Raw genomic sequence first — 16,250 nt, 5'->3', positions numbered from 1 at the left:
GGTCTCACTGATACCAACCAAGCCCAGCAGGTGTGTATAAAGCGATATATAAAGTTATTATGAAGTTACTTTATTTCTGAGTACCTAGACCCCTCACAATATTCCCAAAAGCCTAGCAGATCAGGAAGCTCATTTGATTTCCCATCTCCCCAGTGTTTGAGCACAGCAGCTCCTACCTCATAAATTTAACTTCCTTCATTTAGATAATCCTGGATTTTCATGTGCATAAGCCTTAGAGACTGACCAATCAACAAATCCTTGCTGCTTGCTGCTGCTGGCCCCTCCCCCTGACAGTAAAATTGGGTGAGTGCTTCATTAAGCACCTTAATGAAGTTCTTCCTTTACCAGAAATAAGATAACTACTCCTTCCTTCATCCTTACTCTGTTCTTAGTGAGAACATAGAACAAACTTGCTCCTTCTGTATTTAAAGACCTTGAATGGTACCATAGGTCCTTCTCATCCAGGGAAACCAATGAGGGGACTTCAATGATATTGGCAGCATGATGAAACTGGGATTGTTGAGGAGCCACCCATTACACTTCTTGTGAGAAGGCACCTAACCAAGCTAGCTGAGAACCACTCTTGGATATTTCTGAAGCGATCCCTTGTTTCGATCAAGGGTGACATGTCAGTGCCCTCATCCTGGGATTACAGACTGAAGACTGGCCACTGTCTTTCACGTTGAGGTTTTCAAATGAAATTTCTTCTCTCTAAAAGTAAGTACATAGGTTAATGGATTCAGAGATATCAAAATCATGGGAGATAAAAAGGAGTATTTTAGTTAATTTGTATTCACTCATAGATTTTATTAACAAATAATAATAAACCCTATGAAGTATTATTATCTGAAATTTCTACCAGGAAACTGAGGACAGAGGTTCTGAATATCAAAAGCACCCAAGGTAATGCAGTTAGCAAGTATGTGTAATAGAGCCATATTTTGAACTCAGGCAGTCTAAATCCAGGTTGATCCCTCATTTTTCAAATTGGACCCCAGAAAAAAGAGCTACAGAAAAGTGTAAGTAGATGGGAATGGACTTGTTTAAGAGATGTTTAAAGTATTTGAAGAAGGCTTGGCTTTGGAGACCAAGTTTCATTTGTCAGAACCTGCTGACAATCTGTAATTCCTGGTACAGCAGAGATGCATAAAGAGAGACACACGCACATGCACACATCCAGTAGAAAATAAGCAGCAGCTTTATTTTTTCCCTACTTCTTTTATACAGCAAAAAAGAAATCTTCTCTGCAGCTTAATCTTATCAAGCATGGATAAACATTCTCAGAATAACTTTGTTCATGGTCACAGTGCTCCATACTTCTTATTATCTGAGTTGTAATTAGTTAATTTCTTGGCAAGCACACACACACACACACACACACACACACACACATATATATATATTTTAAACTTTGCAAAACATTCTTTTCTCTTATCTTCTTAAGAGAGCAACAAGGACACAGGTCAAAGAGTTCATGGTTTCTCATGGAACCCCTTTGTTTTGCTAAGCACAGCAAAACTTAACCCTTTGTGTGCATGAGCACACACTCATTTGCTCTAAGCAGCCTTCTGTGAATCTAAAGTGGTTCATGAAAATTTATCTCATAGCATATATCAATAAACTAATTTATAAAAATAACCCTAATTTATGCAAATATTGAAGATTACTTGATTTAATTATATATTATTATCAGGCTATAACTTAAATATATCAGCAAATAAGCATGTTCTTATTCTTCAATTTATATGAAACCCCTAGAGGAATAACTGGTTCATAATAGACTATCATTTTAATTTGTTTACAAAGAAATGAAATAAAAGAGCAGCCTTAGAAAGAAGATAAGTATTGATAAAAATGAAAACCAAAGACATTGGGGAGAAATTGCAGAGTTTATTGTGGGTTGTGGACACAAACATTAGTTCAATGAAAAGACTAATATTCTCAGTCTTAGAGCGTTTGAGGTTGAGAGTTGCTGCCTGAAAAGAGCATGAGTTTCCTGTAATGAGATATGCAGTAAACTGTCAGGCAATCCATTTTCAGGATTTTGTATTTGGGAGTCCAGCATCACATATTTATTGTTCTACAAATGCTTTGTAATTTTTTTTCTCAACAAGAGAAGAAGCTTGTATCATATTGATAGATCTATTGCTTAAAAATCTCAAATATTACCAAGATCAAACCTAACACTTTTAAATTTTGCCAAGATGGGCATTGACATGTTTACCATCCTTTTTTTGTTAAAATTGAACATTTGAATTTTTAAGGATATACTCAATTAAAGAAAAATCATTTCTTTTGGTTAAAATTGAATATTTGAATTTTTAAGGATATACTGAATTGAAGAAAAATCTGCAGTAAATTATATTTTCCTAGTAAAAAGGCAAATAAAATGATGATTTCACTAGCAATTAAAGTTTGTAATAACATTATTATCTATATAATTTCCTGTGATTCAATATAAACTTGCAGTAGCAAATGAAAAATATATACTGTAATTATAAACAAGCAAATTTATAGTGTAATATTAATTGTTCTTTTATAATATAGTTTCAGGTAAGCAGTGGATTAAAGGAAGAATATTCTTTATAATTATTATAGAACTTTTTAATTCTATGTTTGGCTCCTCCACATTCTAAAATTCTTCTTAGGTGAGAAGGATTGAATGAACTTAATGTTGGTGTCTCCTCTCAATAATGAGAATCTTTGATGTCCAAAGAGTAGACACTGACAAAGTAAAAATGATGATTCTGCTTTCACCTTCAGTTTTCCTAAGGCAAGATGGCTCTAGAATTTTGTTTCTCTCCCCCCTATTTCCTAGTGGCATAATCTTAAACAAACTCTAAATCTTAAACTCTAAAGCCAGAAAAACAGAATAAGGCAGAGATTTTTTTATAATCAAGATAATTCATATGCCTAAGCAGGAAAATATAAATGTATGCTATAGATTAGATTAAGGTATACTTTATTATATCTATTAATATCACATATCTTGTATGTACTGAGGAAGAGGTGTGGTAAGTAACACTTCTTGGAGTACATACAGTGGAAAGAATCATAGATATAACAAGGGAAGATATTGCTCAATTCATAAGGTAGGATCCCAAGAGATAAAAACCATTTTTCAACTGTAGTCACTATCACTCATCTATTAAAAATTCAATCAGTGAGTTAAATATTTTTAAATATTTATTTAACATTATTTGTTAGTCTATTGTATATAAGGCATAGATGCTGGATATAAAGAAAACTAGGACTCAGGTGGGTGCAGTGGCACATGCCTGGAATCCTAGGAACTTGGGGAGCTAAGGCAGAGGATTGTAAATTCAAAGCCAGCTTCAGCAACTTATCAAGGGCCTAAGCAACTTAAGACCCTGTCCCAAAACAGTAAAACAAAACCAAAAATAACGACAACCAAAAAAATAACTGGAGATGTGGCTCAGTGATTAAGAGCCACATCTTTGGGTTCGTTCAATCCCCTGTATCCAAAAAAAAAAAAAAGAGAAAGAAAAAATAGGACTCAGAAATTTCATAGTATAATGAGGAGATAGATGTTCACATAATTATTAAACAATTTTATTATTTCCAAAGGAACGTAAGTTGAAGATTTATCGTTCTCTCCAGAGGAAAAAGGTATAGTAGCAGGGTTTCATGGAGGGTGATATATTCAAATGACGTTTGAATAATTTTTAGCTTGCTAGTTGACCAAATGGAAAGAGCCATTGCTGCAGCAAAAACACCTTATGAAAAGTTATCCTGGTGCAAGAAAGCATGCTTTCAGACACTTCGCACTACTACATATGGCTGGAACATGAAGTATGTGACAAAAAAATGTTAGTAAATAATGATAGATAAGGAGGCAAAAGCAAGCTCAAGAGAAGGTTTGTATCAGGATCCCAGCAGGAAACAAATCACCTACTCAGTTTTGGTAATTTAGGAGAGTATAAGATAATACAGAAACCATTCTATTTATTTATTTAGCTATTTGTTTGTTTGTTTTTGTACCAGGGATTGAACCCAGGGATGCTTAACCACTGAGTCACGTCCCTGGTCCTTCTTATTTTTATTTTGAGACAGGCTCTTGCTAACTTACCTAGGACCTTACTAAATTACTAAGTCTGGCTTTGAACTTGTGATCCTTCTGCTTCAGCCTACTGAGCTGCTGGGATTACAGGCCTGTGTCACTGCACCCAGCCAGAAATCATTTTAAAAGAGGTGGGTATGTATTAGGAAAACATAACTGCTTTTAAAATTCCATAGGTGAGTCACAGTAGGCATAATTACAATCTTTGAACAGAATGGACAAGAGGAAGGCACGGTTGCCAGAGATAACCCAAAGCAGAAAGACTGTTTAGACAGTAATATAGGGAGCTTGTAACAACCCTGCCTGAAGGGAGCAAGAGGAATAAACTTCTGACCTCATTCTTCTTTCTCCCTCCAACTTCCTATTGATATTTCCTTTCCCAGATCCAACCAGTAGTGACAGGGTGAGGGAATTTGTTGAGGTAGTCTGAGAGGTCAGTGTTCAGGTTCCAGAAGATGATAAAAAGTAGTGGAGGGTAGACCAGAGAAGGCAAAATTTTGCACAGGATACACAAAGAAAAGTTTCATTTGTGCTATAGTTGATTATATTTGTGTTAGAATATTTGGTCAGTAATGTAGATGTATCACTGGAAAATGCAAATCCTAAAAGCAGGATAAACACTAGCAGCCACAAAACTATTTAAATTATCTAGACAAAATGTGAGAAAGGCATAAACTTGAGCAGAATTGGTGTATATGAAAGCCAGACAATGGAATGGGTACTCAGAAGGAATAAATGACATCTATGTTGACATTATTTAATTTTCTAACTCTTTTAGGAAGCTAAAGACCCTTTTTTTCTGCACCATTATGCTCTCTGCATCTGTTCCCAATAACACTGCCTTCCACCCTTCGACATTTCTTTTACTTGGAATCCCTGGGATGCAAGACCAGCACATTTGGGTTGCCATCCCCTTCTGCTCCATGTATATCCTTGCTTTGGTTGGCAATGGTACCATCCTCTACATCATCATGACAGATCGAGCTCTGCACGAACCGATGTACCTCTTTCTGTGCCTACTTTCCATTACGGATCTGGTACTCTGCTCAACAACATTGCCCAAAATGCTAACAATCTTTTGGCTTAGGTCGCACATCATTTCCTACCAAGGCTGCCTCACCCAGATGTTTTTTGTTCATGCAGTCTTTGCCACAGAGTCAGCTGTTCTGCTAGCCATGGCTTTTGATCGTTATGTGGCTATCTGCCGTCCACTACATTATATGTCCATCCTCAACGCCACCATGATTGGGAAGATTGGCCTGGCGTGTGTTATCCGTGGTCTTCTCTTTGTCTTTCCATTTGTCATCCTCATCCAACGCTTACCCTTCTGTGGACATCGCATCATCCCCCATACCTACTGTGAGCACATGGGCATAGCCAAGCTGGCCTGTGCCAGCATCAAGCCCAACACCATCTATGGTCTTACTGTAGCTCTCTCAATCACTGGCATGGATGTGGTCCTCATCGCCACCTCCTACATCCTGATCCTGCAGGCTGTGCTGCGATTGCCCTCCAAGGATGCTCAATTCCGAGCATTTAGCACTTGCGGAGCCCACATTTGTGTGATTCTTGTCTTCTACATCCCTGCCTTCTTTTCCTTTTTTACCCACCGCTTTGGCCACCAAGTACCCCCTCAGGTCCACATTGTACTTGCAAATCTTTATCTCCTTGTACCCCCTGTTCTCAATCCCCTGGTCTATGGCATTAATACCAAACAGATTGGTCTGAGAATATTTGACTTTCTTATGGGGAGAAGGTAACTATACTCTACATACTCAGAGGACTAGTGGGAAGTTATAATTATTCTTTTACCTTCTTCAGCACTCCTTATCCTTAGATTAGAGGTTGCCACTTAGGCTAATCCCAGAACATCAGTATCATATGTTATCTGAGATTTTGAAGTATTTAGAGCAACTCATTCATACCTGATAAATCTATAAAATACAATTTCCCTGTAAAGTAATAATGTAGGCTTTTAACAGACCTATAGGTCTTAAAAAAGAAAGATTAGCAGTAACTGTAGTATACTTGAAAGTAAAAGCTGGTAGAATTATTTTCTCCATGTAAAGAAATCCCAGTATTAGAGGTAGGAGAGAAATGGTCATAAAAGAACTTTTAATTTATCACTTTATGGAACTGAGAAAACACGCGCCCGAACATACACACACACACACACACAGTCTTATTAATTAATTACTGCCAGCAACTTTCTTAGACCAAGAGGGTCTTCAGAATGAGAGTGCATGGGAAAGCCTTGGCCTTTGAGTGTACACGAATTTTCAAGTCACAGTTTCCTGCCTTTGATAACCAGGCTGATAGCCAGAGGAAAAGAATCCTAACACAGTTGGCCTGCATGTTTCAGCACAGACTTAGCTTCCATGAGTGTTGCCATGGCTTTTTTGCTTGTTTTTTTTTTTTTTTTTGGCTTTTTCGCCTATTTTTTGGAAACAAAATGAATGCAAGTGGCCAGTCTGTCCTTTTACAAACACAATAACATTCTCTACAGTCATTTTCACCATGTATTATTTATCACCAGACATTCTTGATCTACTCAGTTATTCATTCCACTTTTCAGCTTGAGTATTTATATTTCTTTCTTTTTCTAAGGACTGAGATTCAGACTACCCATAGTTGACTTAGTTCATAACATGGTTTTGGTGAATAAGGGTCATATAAAAAGATCACTCTATTTTTATTGTGCCATTATATATATATATATATATATATATATATATATATATATATATAACATAAACTCTGCCATCTTACTCATTTTGAAGTGTACAGTTCAATGACATTAATTACAGTTATAATGTACAATCATCTCTACTATCTATTTATAACACTTTCATCACTTCAAGCAGAAATTCTATTACCACTAAGTAATGACTCTTGTTGTCTTCCCCTCCTAGCTCTGAAATTTCTATTTTCTGAAGCATGCATACCTTTTTAAAAGAACTTTAAAAACACTATTCTTTTATTTATTATTATTATAATTTATCCCAGAGATTCAAGGTTGGTACAACATATGGAAATCAATAAATGTAATTCATCACATCAATAGACATAAAGAAAAGAACCATATGATCATCTCGATAGATGCAGAAAAAGCAATCGACAAAACACCCCTTCATGCTCAAAACACTAGAAAACTATGGATAACAGGAACATATCTCAACATTGTAAAAGCTATCTATGCTAAGCCCAAGGCCAATGTCATTCTAAATGGAGAAAAATTGAAAGCATTTCTTCTAAAAACTGGAAAAAGAAAGGGATACCCTCTTTCACCACTATTGTTTAACATAGTTCTTGAAACTCTAGCCAGAGCAATTAGACAGATGAAAGAAATTAAAGGGATACAGATAGGAAAAGAAGAACTCAAATTTTCACTATTTATTTATTTATTTATTTAAAGAGAGAGTGAGAGAGGAGGGAGAGAGAGATAGAGAGAGAATTTTTAATATTTATTTTTTAGTTCTCGGCAGACACAACATCTTTGTTGGCATGTGGTGCTGAGGATCGAACCCCGGGCCGCACGCATGCCAGGCGAGCGCGCTACCACTTGAGCCACATCCCCAGCCCCTCACTATTTATTTTTGATGAAAAACACCTAGAATAGACAGATCTAACTCTGGCTTAAGATGAATAAAAAGGGAAACCTGTACTTCAACAAGTAACAAGCTTATAGCAAGCAAAGAACAGCAGGTAGCAGAACAAAAAGATTACCAGATATATAACATATTTACTTCAAGATTACAGAGACTATTTAGAGAGTCTTTTAAAAATGGATGAAATTTCACATTAACTTTGTAAAAGATGAAAGAAATATGACAAATATTAGGATGGCCAGAATGAAGGTTAATATGATAACAGAATGAGATAAAACAAGGACAAACAAGAAAGAATTTAATTAGGAAAGTAAAAACAAAATAAAAGCATTAACATCTATGATTGTGGAGTAAATAAAAGATGCTATGTTTTAAAATTAGTAATAGTGAAGGCAAATATGAAAAACTGATTTATGTTGCCATGGATAAAGACAATAAGGTAAAAATGTTTAGAAAAGATAAATGATAGAGAAGAGGCAGCAAAAAAGTTTTTGCTGTTAATAAAGAAAATTCACAAGGACTGGAGCATAAACAGTATTCAAACTCATAAAGAACATAGTAAAACACTATTTAATCCTGATACATTTGTTCAAGTATAAAGAAAGTCCACATAGAAAGAAAAAGCATTTCAAGAAACTGGTATAGACAGTCTAAAAACGTGTACTGCAATAATAATAAAAAGAAAATTCAGTCCATATAAAAGAAAACAATGGGTTAAACTTAAAGAAAATAAAAGAAAGGAATGATAAAAATAAATAAGAGGAAAGGAGAGTGTAAGAGATGAAGAGAAGAAGCTAGTAGATGTAGATTCATATTCTGTAAACCAAACTAGAAAAGAATAAGGTGATTTATTCGGAGCTTTGAAATGTCAAAGGTTATACTTAAAACTATCCATGCTGTTGTTAGAAACATTAGTTTTATCACTTTCATTGATACATATTCTAATTTACGAATATAATGTGTCATCAATTTATGAATATGGATATCCTAATGTGTGAATTTATTTATTCATCATACTCTTAAGAGATATTTTTGTGGAATCCTTGAATAATGCTGCTACAAACCTACTTAAATATGTTTCTGGAAAACCTATTTCTTTGGTTTAGTGTCCAAGATTGGATTATGTTGATCACAGAACATTTTCAATTCACTATTAGTATATTGTATCAGCTAAATTCCAAGACAGCTGTACTCGTTTAAGTTCTTGCCAACTATGTAAGAATTCCACTGACACACACACCAATCCCCATGCTTGGTATTGTCCGTTTTGTAAAATCTATCCATTTAATTTCCATTTCCTGCTGACCAAGAAAGTAAACCACAATTTCATAAGTTCTAATCTATTTAAATATCTTTTTTTTTTTTTTTTATCTTGAGTAGCAGCTCAAAACATTTGCCCATTTGTCTGGTGAACTTGTTTTGATGTACAGGATTTCATTATTTGTTATGAATAAACCTTCTTTGTCAGTTATATATGTTGACATAAATTTTCTTACATTTTTTCTTTAATATTATTTTATGTGATATATTTATGGTGGGAAAATTGCATTTGTTTTTAAAGGTTTAGTCAATATTTTTAAAATTTGATTTTTTACATCTATAGCTTATAGCATGTCATTGATCCACATATAAAATATATGTTACACATATATGTACAATATGTATTTACACTTTTATTATCTTATAATTTTGTTTTTAAATTGACAGAATTCAATTCAATAATTTTAAAATTATTCTTGCTTTTTGATATTACATAAGGAACAAATTGCTGTAACAGTTTGTAAACATTCATGTACATATTATCGGTTATCTTAAAATGTACTCTCCTATGATATATAGGCAATAGAATTGGTAGAAAAATGCATCTTTAATTTTACAAGATGTTTTATAATTACGTATACCAATTTCTTAATTTTAAAACAATGGAAAAATAAAAATTAAGCATTCTAAACTTTTGTCCTATTTTTAATAAAAAAAATTGATGCTAAATCTTGAATAATATGATCACATATCATCTCCTTTGGTATTATTTTATCATTCTAATTGAAAGTTACACTATGTTTTGGGCTGGGGATGTAGATCAGTGACACCATGGGGATGTAGATCACTGATACCATGCTTGCCTAATACCTGTAAGGCCCTGGGTTTGATCCCTAACAAAACACAATACAACAAAACAAAAAGCAATACACTATGTTTGACTGTTGTTAATGATATAATATCTTTATTTTATTTTTATGTGGTGCTGAGGTTTGAACCCAGGGCCTCACAAGTGCTAGGCGAGCGCTCTACCGCTGAGCCACAATCCCAGCCCCTGTTAATGATAGAATTCAGGACTAAGGACTTATTTTCTCATATGATAGCCACTGACCCATCACCATTTGTTGTGCTCATTAGCCTTTTTCCATTTAGCAATGCCATCTTGCTTATATGGGGTGTTCAAATGAGCATGGATTTGTTTTTGGACATCCCCTTGTGCTCAATGTGTATATTTCATTTTAAGATTGGACTTGGGCTGGGATTGTGGCTCAGTGGTAGAGCGCTCCCCTAGCATGGGCAGGACCTGGGTTCCATCCTCAGCACCACATAAAATAAAGGCATTGTGTTGTGTCCATCTACAAAAAAAAAAAAAAAAGATTCTCTCTTTCTCTCTCTTTTTTAAAAAAATTGGACTATATTAGTTATTATACTTTCATAGTATACATTATTAGTCAATAAAGTACTCAAATATTGTTCTTTTTATTTAAAAAACAGTAGCAAAACTTTCCAGGAACAGAAGACAAGTCAAACAAACTACAACAACAGCAGGAGATACACTACATGGTTATTGGAGAAAAAAAAAAAAAAAGAAGAAGACTAAACTGTGTATACTACAATTGAATGTTCTTCAGCCACAATTTGTGAGGTTTTTAGTAGTTCTGGGTCTAAAAGTATTGTGTAAGTTATTGCTGCTTTTGTTTTTCACAATAAATGATAATATATCCTTATTTTTTTAATAATAATTTCTGGAATTTGACATTTCACTAAGTTTATATATTACGTTAAGATGGACTTTGTACCGTATTAGTCTTCTAATCTGTGGACATAGTTTTTATTAAGCTTTCTGTAAAGATTTTCACATCCTTAATTTAATTAAATTCTAAATATTTAAAACTAAATGCAAATGGTGTCAGTTTTTAATTTTAATTATCTAATCTATTAATAGATATTGATAAAATATAGTTTTATTTACCAATGACATTTGTTTCTAATGACATTCTTAAGTTAATGAATTAGTGCTAATAATGTGTATGTAGTTTTTACTTACCTTTTCTGCATTTATAATCATTCTGAAAAAATTACTTTTAATTATTTATGTTCAATCATTACCATTTTTTGCCATCTTTCATTAGATGGAATTTTAGCAAAGTAGTGAATAGATGTATTTATAGCTGAAACCCTAGGTTTGGTCTAATCTCTGAATAAATGCCTTTAATATTTCACTAACTATAATGCTTATTATATATTTTATATATAATAAAATTGTATCAATAGCTTGTGATTTTTCTATATATATATTTTTATTTATTTATTTATTTATTTTGGTTCCAAGTTTTTAACCCAGTGACACTTTGCCATTGAGTCTCATCTCCAGCCCTTTTAATTTTTTTTTTTAATTTTGAGACAGGTTCTTGCCAAGGTGCTTAGGGTCTCACTAAATTGCTGAGGCTGGCTTTGAACTTTTGACCCTTCTACCTCAGTCTCCAAGTAACTGAAATTACACATGTGCAGCACCATGACTGGCTCCATTAAAGTTTATTAAACCTAATAAAGTGTACTACTCTTGTGTTCAATTTGACAAGTTTTGGCAATAGTATAAATCTGTATATTGCCCAATAAAATAGGAAAAAGAACATTTCTATACCCAGAGATATTTCCTTCTTGTTCCTATGAGTCATTATTATTCCTCAGAGAATATCACTTTTTCTTTTCTATCAATTTAAGATTACTTTTGTTTGCTTTTGGACTGCCTATAAATGGACTCATATAATAAGGTCTTGTGTTTGACTCTGTGCCATGTTTTTGAGATTCACCTATGTTGTATTTCATACTTTATTCCTTCATACCATTGTATGAAGCCACCACGCAATTCTGTTCCATTTATAACAATGCTTGTGTTATATGTACATTCTTGTATGTCTTTTGTGGACAAATGTTTGCATTAAAAACCTAAGAATGAAATTTCTAGTGTATTTGTAACTTACAAAACTATTCAACTTCCTGCAGTTTTTTATTAAATTACACATACACCAATCATATGAAATAGTTGTATCATCCTATACTTGCACTATCAATTTATTAGATTCATAATTTTGACGCAGGGTTTTGATATACTTTGCTTTTTTTATTTTTATTTTTGTACTGGAGATTGATCTCAGGGACACTCAACCACTGAGCCACATCCCCTATTTTTGTATTTTATTTAGTGACAGGGTCTTACTGAATTGCTAAGTGCCTCACTTTTGCCGAGTCTGGCTTTGAACATGCCATCCTCCTGACTCAAGCCTCCTGAGCTGCTCAGATTACAGCCATGTACCACCACGCCTGACTGTGATATACTTTGAATTAAAACTTAAAGATTGCTTTCAACATTTGCTTTGGGTTTGGCAGAAATCTTCAGATATTTACCAATTGGAGTGACAAAAATAATTTAAATTTGTTTTCTAGTCCCTTCAGAATCGGTTTTCTTTATAATAATAAAATATAAAAAGGAAAATTTAGGAAACAAAATGTATACAAAGTATGTTTAGAACTGTTTTGCCACAACTTTTGCCCTCCAAAATAAACATGTGAACATTCATATGCATATTTGTGAACATTTATATATTCATCAACTTGATAAGCTCAAGACAAAGCATAACTAGACAGGCACAGTCCTCTATTACTCAACTATGTATAATTTTCTATTTCATAAATCTTTATGAAATATATGTATCTGTATAAATATTTGTGTATATGTGTGTATTAATGTGTCATGTATATCCACACACATACATATGTATGTATCTGGTGAGTGGTGAGCTGTGGTGAGCATAATAATGTGATCAAGATAAATGAAAAATGTTTCCTAGGACTATCAGATCCTTGGTCAGAAGTTCAGGGAGAAGATAAAGAAATATGACACTATTTTTTTTTCTGTAGTTTCCTCCCTGCATAAAAAGCTGAAAAATGCAGAAATTGTCTCAAAAGTCCCAAAGGACCTTTTCCTTTGAACCAGAGCCTTCTGAGACACTGAACTGCAGAGACCCAAGCAGGTGCACACATTGGAGTCTGGATAATCTTCAAAAGGTGCAATGATGCTCAGAAGAGGTAGAACCTGACTGCTGTGGGACTTGTGCTCAGAATTCTTAGGCATGCACACCAGTCTGGTCTTTGCTAACACTGAGGTGAGTTAGGTTGAAGAATCACATTTCCAGAAAATGAAAACTTCTAATACCAGAAATACAAGTGTTTGAGATGTGGTTGGTGGCAAACTCAGTATTTATTTTTTTACTCTCACCCTAATACATTACCATTTATCTGGGGAATAAGAAGGGAAAGGTTTTCCCTAGTTGTGAAATAAATGTAAAACCTACCTCATAATTCATTGGAGACAGCAAAATATATGCAGTCTCATGTTGCAATGAAAGGAAGGAAAAAAAAAAAAAGCTTTACCCTAATTATTGGATCACTACACTCAGAATGGGTCCAGTGGGAATGGTCTTTGTGTGTAGGTGGACAGTGACCCATGAATCCTAGAAGCATTGAGGACACCTGCTTCAATATAAAAATCCTCCCACATGACTATGCAACCAGGTGCCATATAGAATCTGTGTAAATAAGTCCAGGGATGAAAATCCAGCTATAACACAAACACATTCTCTCTGTTCAGAGAGCTCCTTAAGCTAAAGACTGACCTGCTGTAACTTTTACTTGGGTTAACTTCTCACATTTCTTCTCTTACTTAAGATACAATTAAAAAACATATGTGCATGTGCTAATACATCACAATGAATTCCACTATTATGTATAACTATTATGCAATAACAAAAGTTTTTAAAATAGATTTTTCTTTCCTTGAAAATCAGTTTCTTCCTAGATCATCCTGACTTGTTTAGTCTAGTTATGTGCAGTTTTTGCAACTGTTATTGAGTGTTTAGGATCAGTAAATTATTATAACAATGGAGACTGATTCAATATGTGGCTTTGAAGTAAAAGTTTGATTTGAACCTCGCATCTACCAGTTTTAAGTTTTTATGGGCATAGATATTTTGATTGCCCTTGCATCTCCATCTCCTCATGTATAAAATGATGGTTATAACATATATTATTGGTATTTAGATTGAAATATTAGCACCCTGAATGGAAGGGACTTTATCTGGTTGGTTAATATATCCCTAGAAATTAGGAATGCTACCAGGAATGTTGGAAATAATAAATACCTGTTAAACAAATAATGTATGTCTCCTAATATATCTGACAATTTTTAAAATTGATAACAAGTTTTAATAACCATGTGCCAGGTATTGCTAAAATGATTATCATTTAGTCATTTTAACATGTCTATGGTATATATTATTATCACTCTTCTTGTGAATTATGAATATTGTGCAAGGAGAAGTTTGCAACTTGCTCAAATCCACCCAGCTAGTGAGTGCTGGAAACGAGATTTAACCCAAGAAGTTTGGGGTGTCCATGGTGCCGTAGTAAGCAAGCAAAAAAAAAAAAATCACTGTTATACTTCAGAGAGAAGACACTAAGTCATCTACTTTTACTTTTTTTGTATGTATTCTAGTTTTATAATTAGTTTGCCTAATAGCAGAATCCATGCAAATCTTTGAGTCTTATTGTGAGGGAGATTATACACAAAAATTCATAAACTGAGGAGGGGGAAGAATGAACTAGCTCTGAGTTTGTGTCTGTTTGTAAATTAACAAGTATGGCTTGATGTTTATTGATATAACAGATGCTTGGAAGAGTTTGTGATGGCTGATAAGCTCTATGAGCCAGCAGTGCAAAGTCTAAATTTCCTATTTTTCCTGATATCCTGTCTTTTCTCCAGTCTTGTAGCTCTACAGGCTTCTGGCTACATGAAAAGAAACAGAGACACCCAAGTTAGCATTTCACACAGATCAGTTCTCTTCGTGGGGATTCCAATTGACACAGGCTTAATTTTCTTAGAACTAGCAAGACTTTTAAAAGGATTTAGCTCAATGAAATTTTCCTGGATTTCATTCACATTTTAAAAGACATTTATGTATATATCTTATCCTATCTAAAACACAAAAATATGTTTTAAACTCCTGACAGTCATAGTAAAGTATTTTCTAAATCTGACTTCCCAATCTCTGGATATAGCTGAGATTTTCAAAATTTCACACTGTCTTTTTAACCCCAAATATACAATTCCATTTCAGTTAAAGTAGGCTAAGCATGCTTAATTTGAATTTATATTTACTAACCAAGGTACTTTTGATCTCTTGGGATGCTCTAAATTGGCATAGAAGTAACAATAATAATAATCATGATTACTGCTCATATCTATTAAGTATTCATGATGCACTATTCAAAGTTTAGCACATAATATAAAATTAACTTATTGAATAATCCTGAAAACAATGAAATAATCTCATGTTATATGGAGAAAACTGAGGCATAATGTAGTTAAACAATGTGTTCATATCACATGCTATGTGAAGTGAGAAACAGGTGGAGCATGAAACTAGACAGAGTGACTCCAGAGAAATCCAATTACTTCTCATTCCAAAGGCCTTATTGAAATCATACAGTTACACCACCAGTGACATTCCACATTATGTACAATCCAAAGAGTGGAATCCTAATTAGAATAAGTTATAACCTATGTATGTATAATATGTCAAAATACATTCTACTGTCATGTATATATATAAAAATAACAATTTTTTAAAAATAAATCACAGATTAAAAAAGGGGGGGGGCAGTTTCCATGTTCTCTACCTTTGGTTTCCTTTTGGGCTTAGGGAACTATCACTGTCACCATTTGACCCAGCTATCCCTCTCCTCCGACTATACCCAAAGGACTTAAAAACAGCACGTTACAGTGACACAGCCACATCAATGTTTATAGCAGCACAATTCACAATAGCTAAACTGTGGAGTCAACCTAGATGCCCTTCAATGAATGAATGGATAAAAAATTGTGGCATATATACACAATCAAATATTACTCAGCAATAAAAGAAAATAAAATCATGGCATTTGAAGGTAAATGGATAGCATTGGAGAAGATAATGCTAAGTGAAATTAGCCAATCCCCAAAAAACAAATGGCAAATGTTTTCTCTGATATAAAAAGGCTGACTCATAGTGGGGTAATGAGTGGGGTCATGGGAGGATTAGATGATTACAAAAACTCTAGTGAATTCTACTCTCCTAGTGGATATAAAATGCATGGAATGGCTACCATACAATATAAAGATAGTTGTGCAACAGATTTTCAAAAATTATGGAAACTAAGAAAAGGATCATCAATATTTATTAGCGTTAGTATGTAAATTCTTT

General features: G+C 33.9%; 1 protein-coding gene across 1 annotated transcript; it reads left to right on the top strand.

Moving 5' to 3' along the window:
• Nucleotides 1-4,803: 4,803 nt before the first annotated feature.
• Nucleotides 4,804-6,020, top strand: LOC101977164 (olfactory receptor 52D1). Its single transcript, XM_005342293.3, has one exon. The coding sequence runs from the start codon at nt 4,891-4,893 to the stop codon at nt 5,839-5,841; it is 951 nt and encodes a 316-aa protein (XP_005342350.2). The 5' UTR covers nt 4,804-4,890; the 3' UTR covers nt 5,842-6,020.
• Nucleotides 6,021-16,250: the final 10,230 nt, after the last annotated feature.

Source organism: Ictidomys tridecemlineatus, chromosome 4 (assembly GCF_052094955.1).
Source record: "Ictidomys tridecemlineatus isolate mIctTri1 chromosome 4, mIctTri1.hap1, whole genome shotgun sequence".
NCBI classification, from domain to species: Eukaryota; Metazoa; Chordata; class Mammalia; order Rodentia; family Sciuridae; genus Ictidomys; species Ictidomys tridecemlineatus.
The sequence above is the reverse complement of the archived record's forward strand: the minus strand, read 5'-3'. Positions and strand labels throughout refer to the sequence as shown.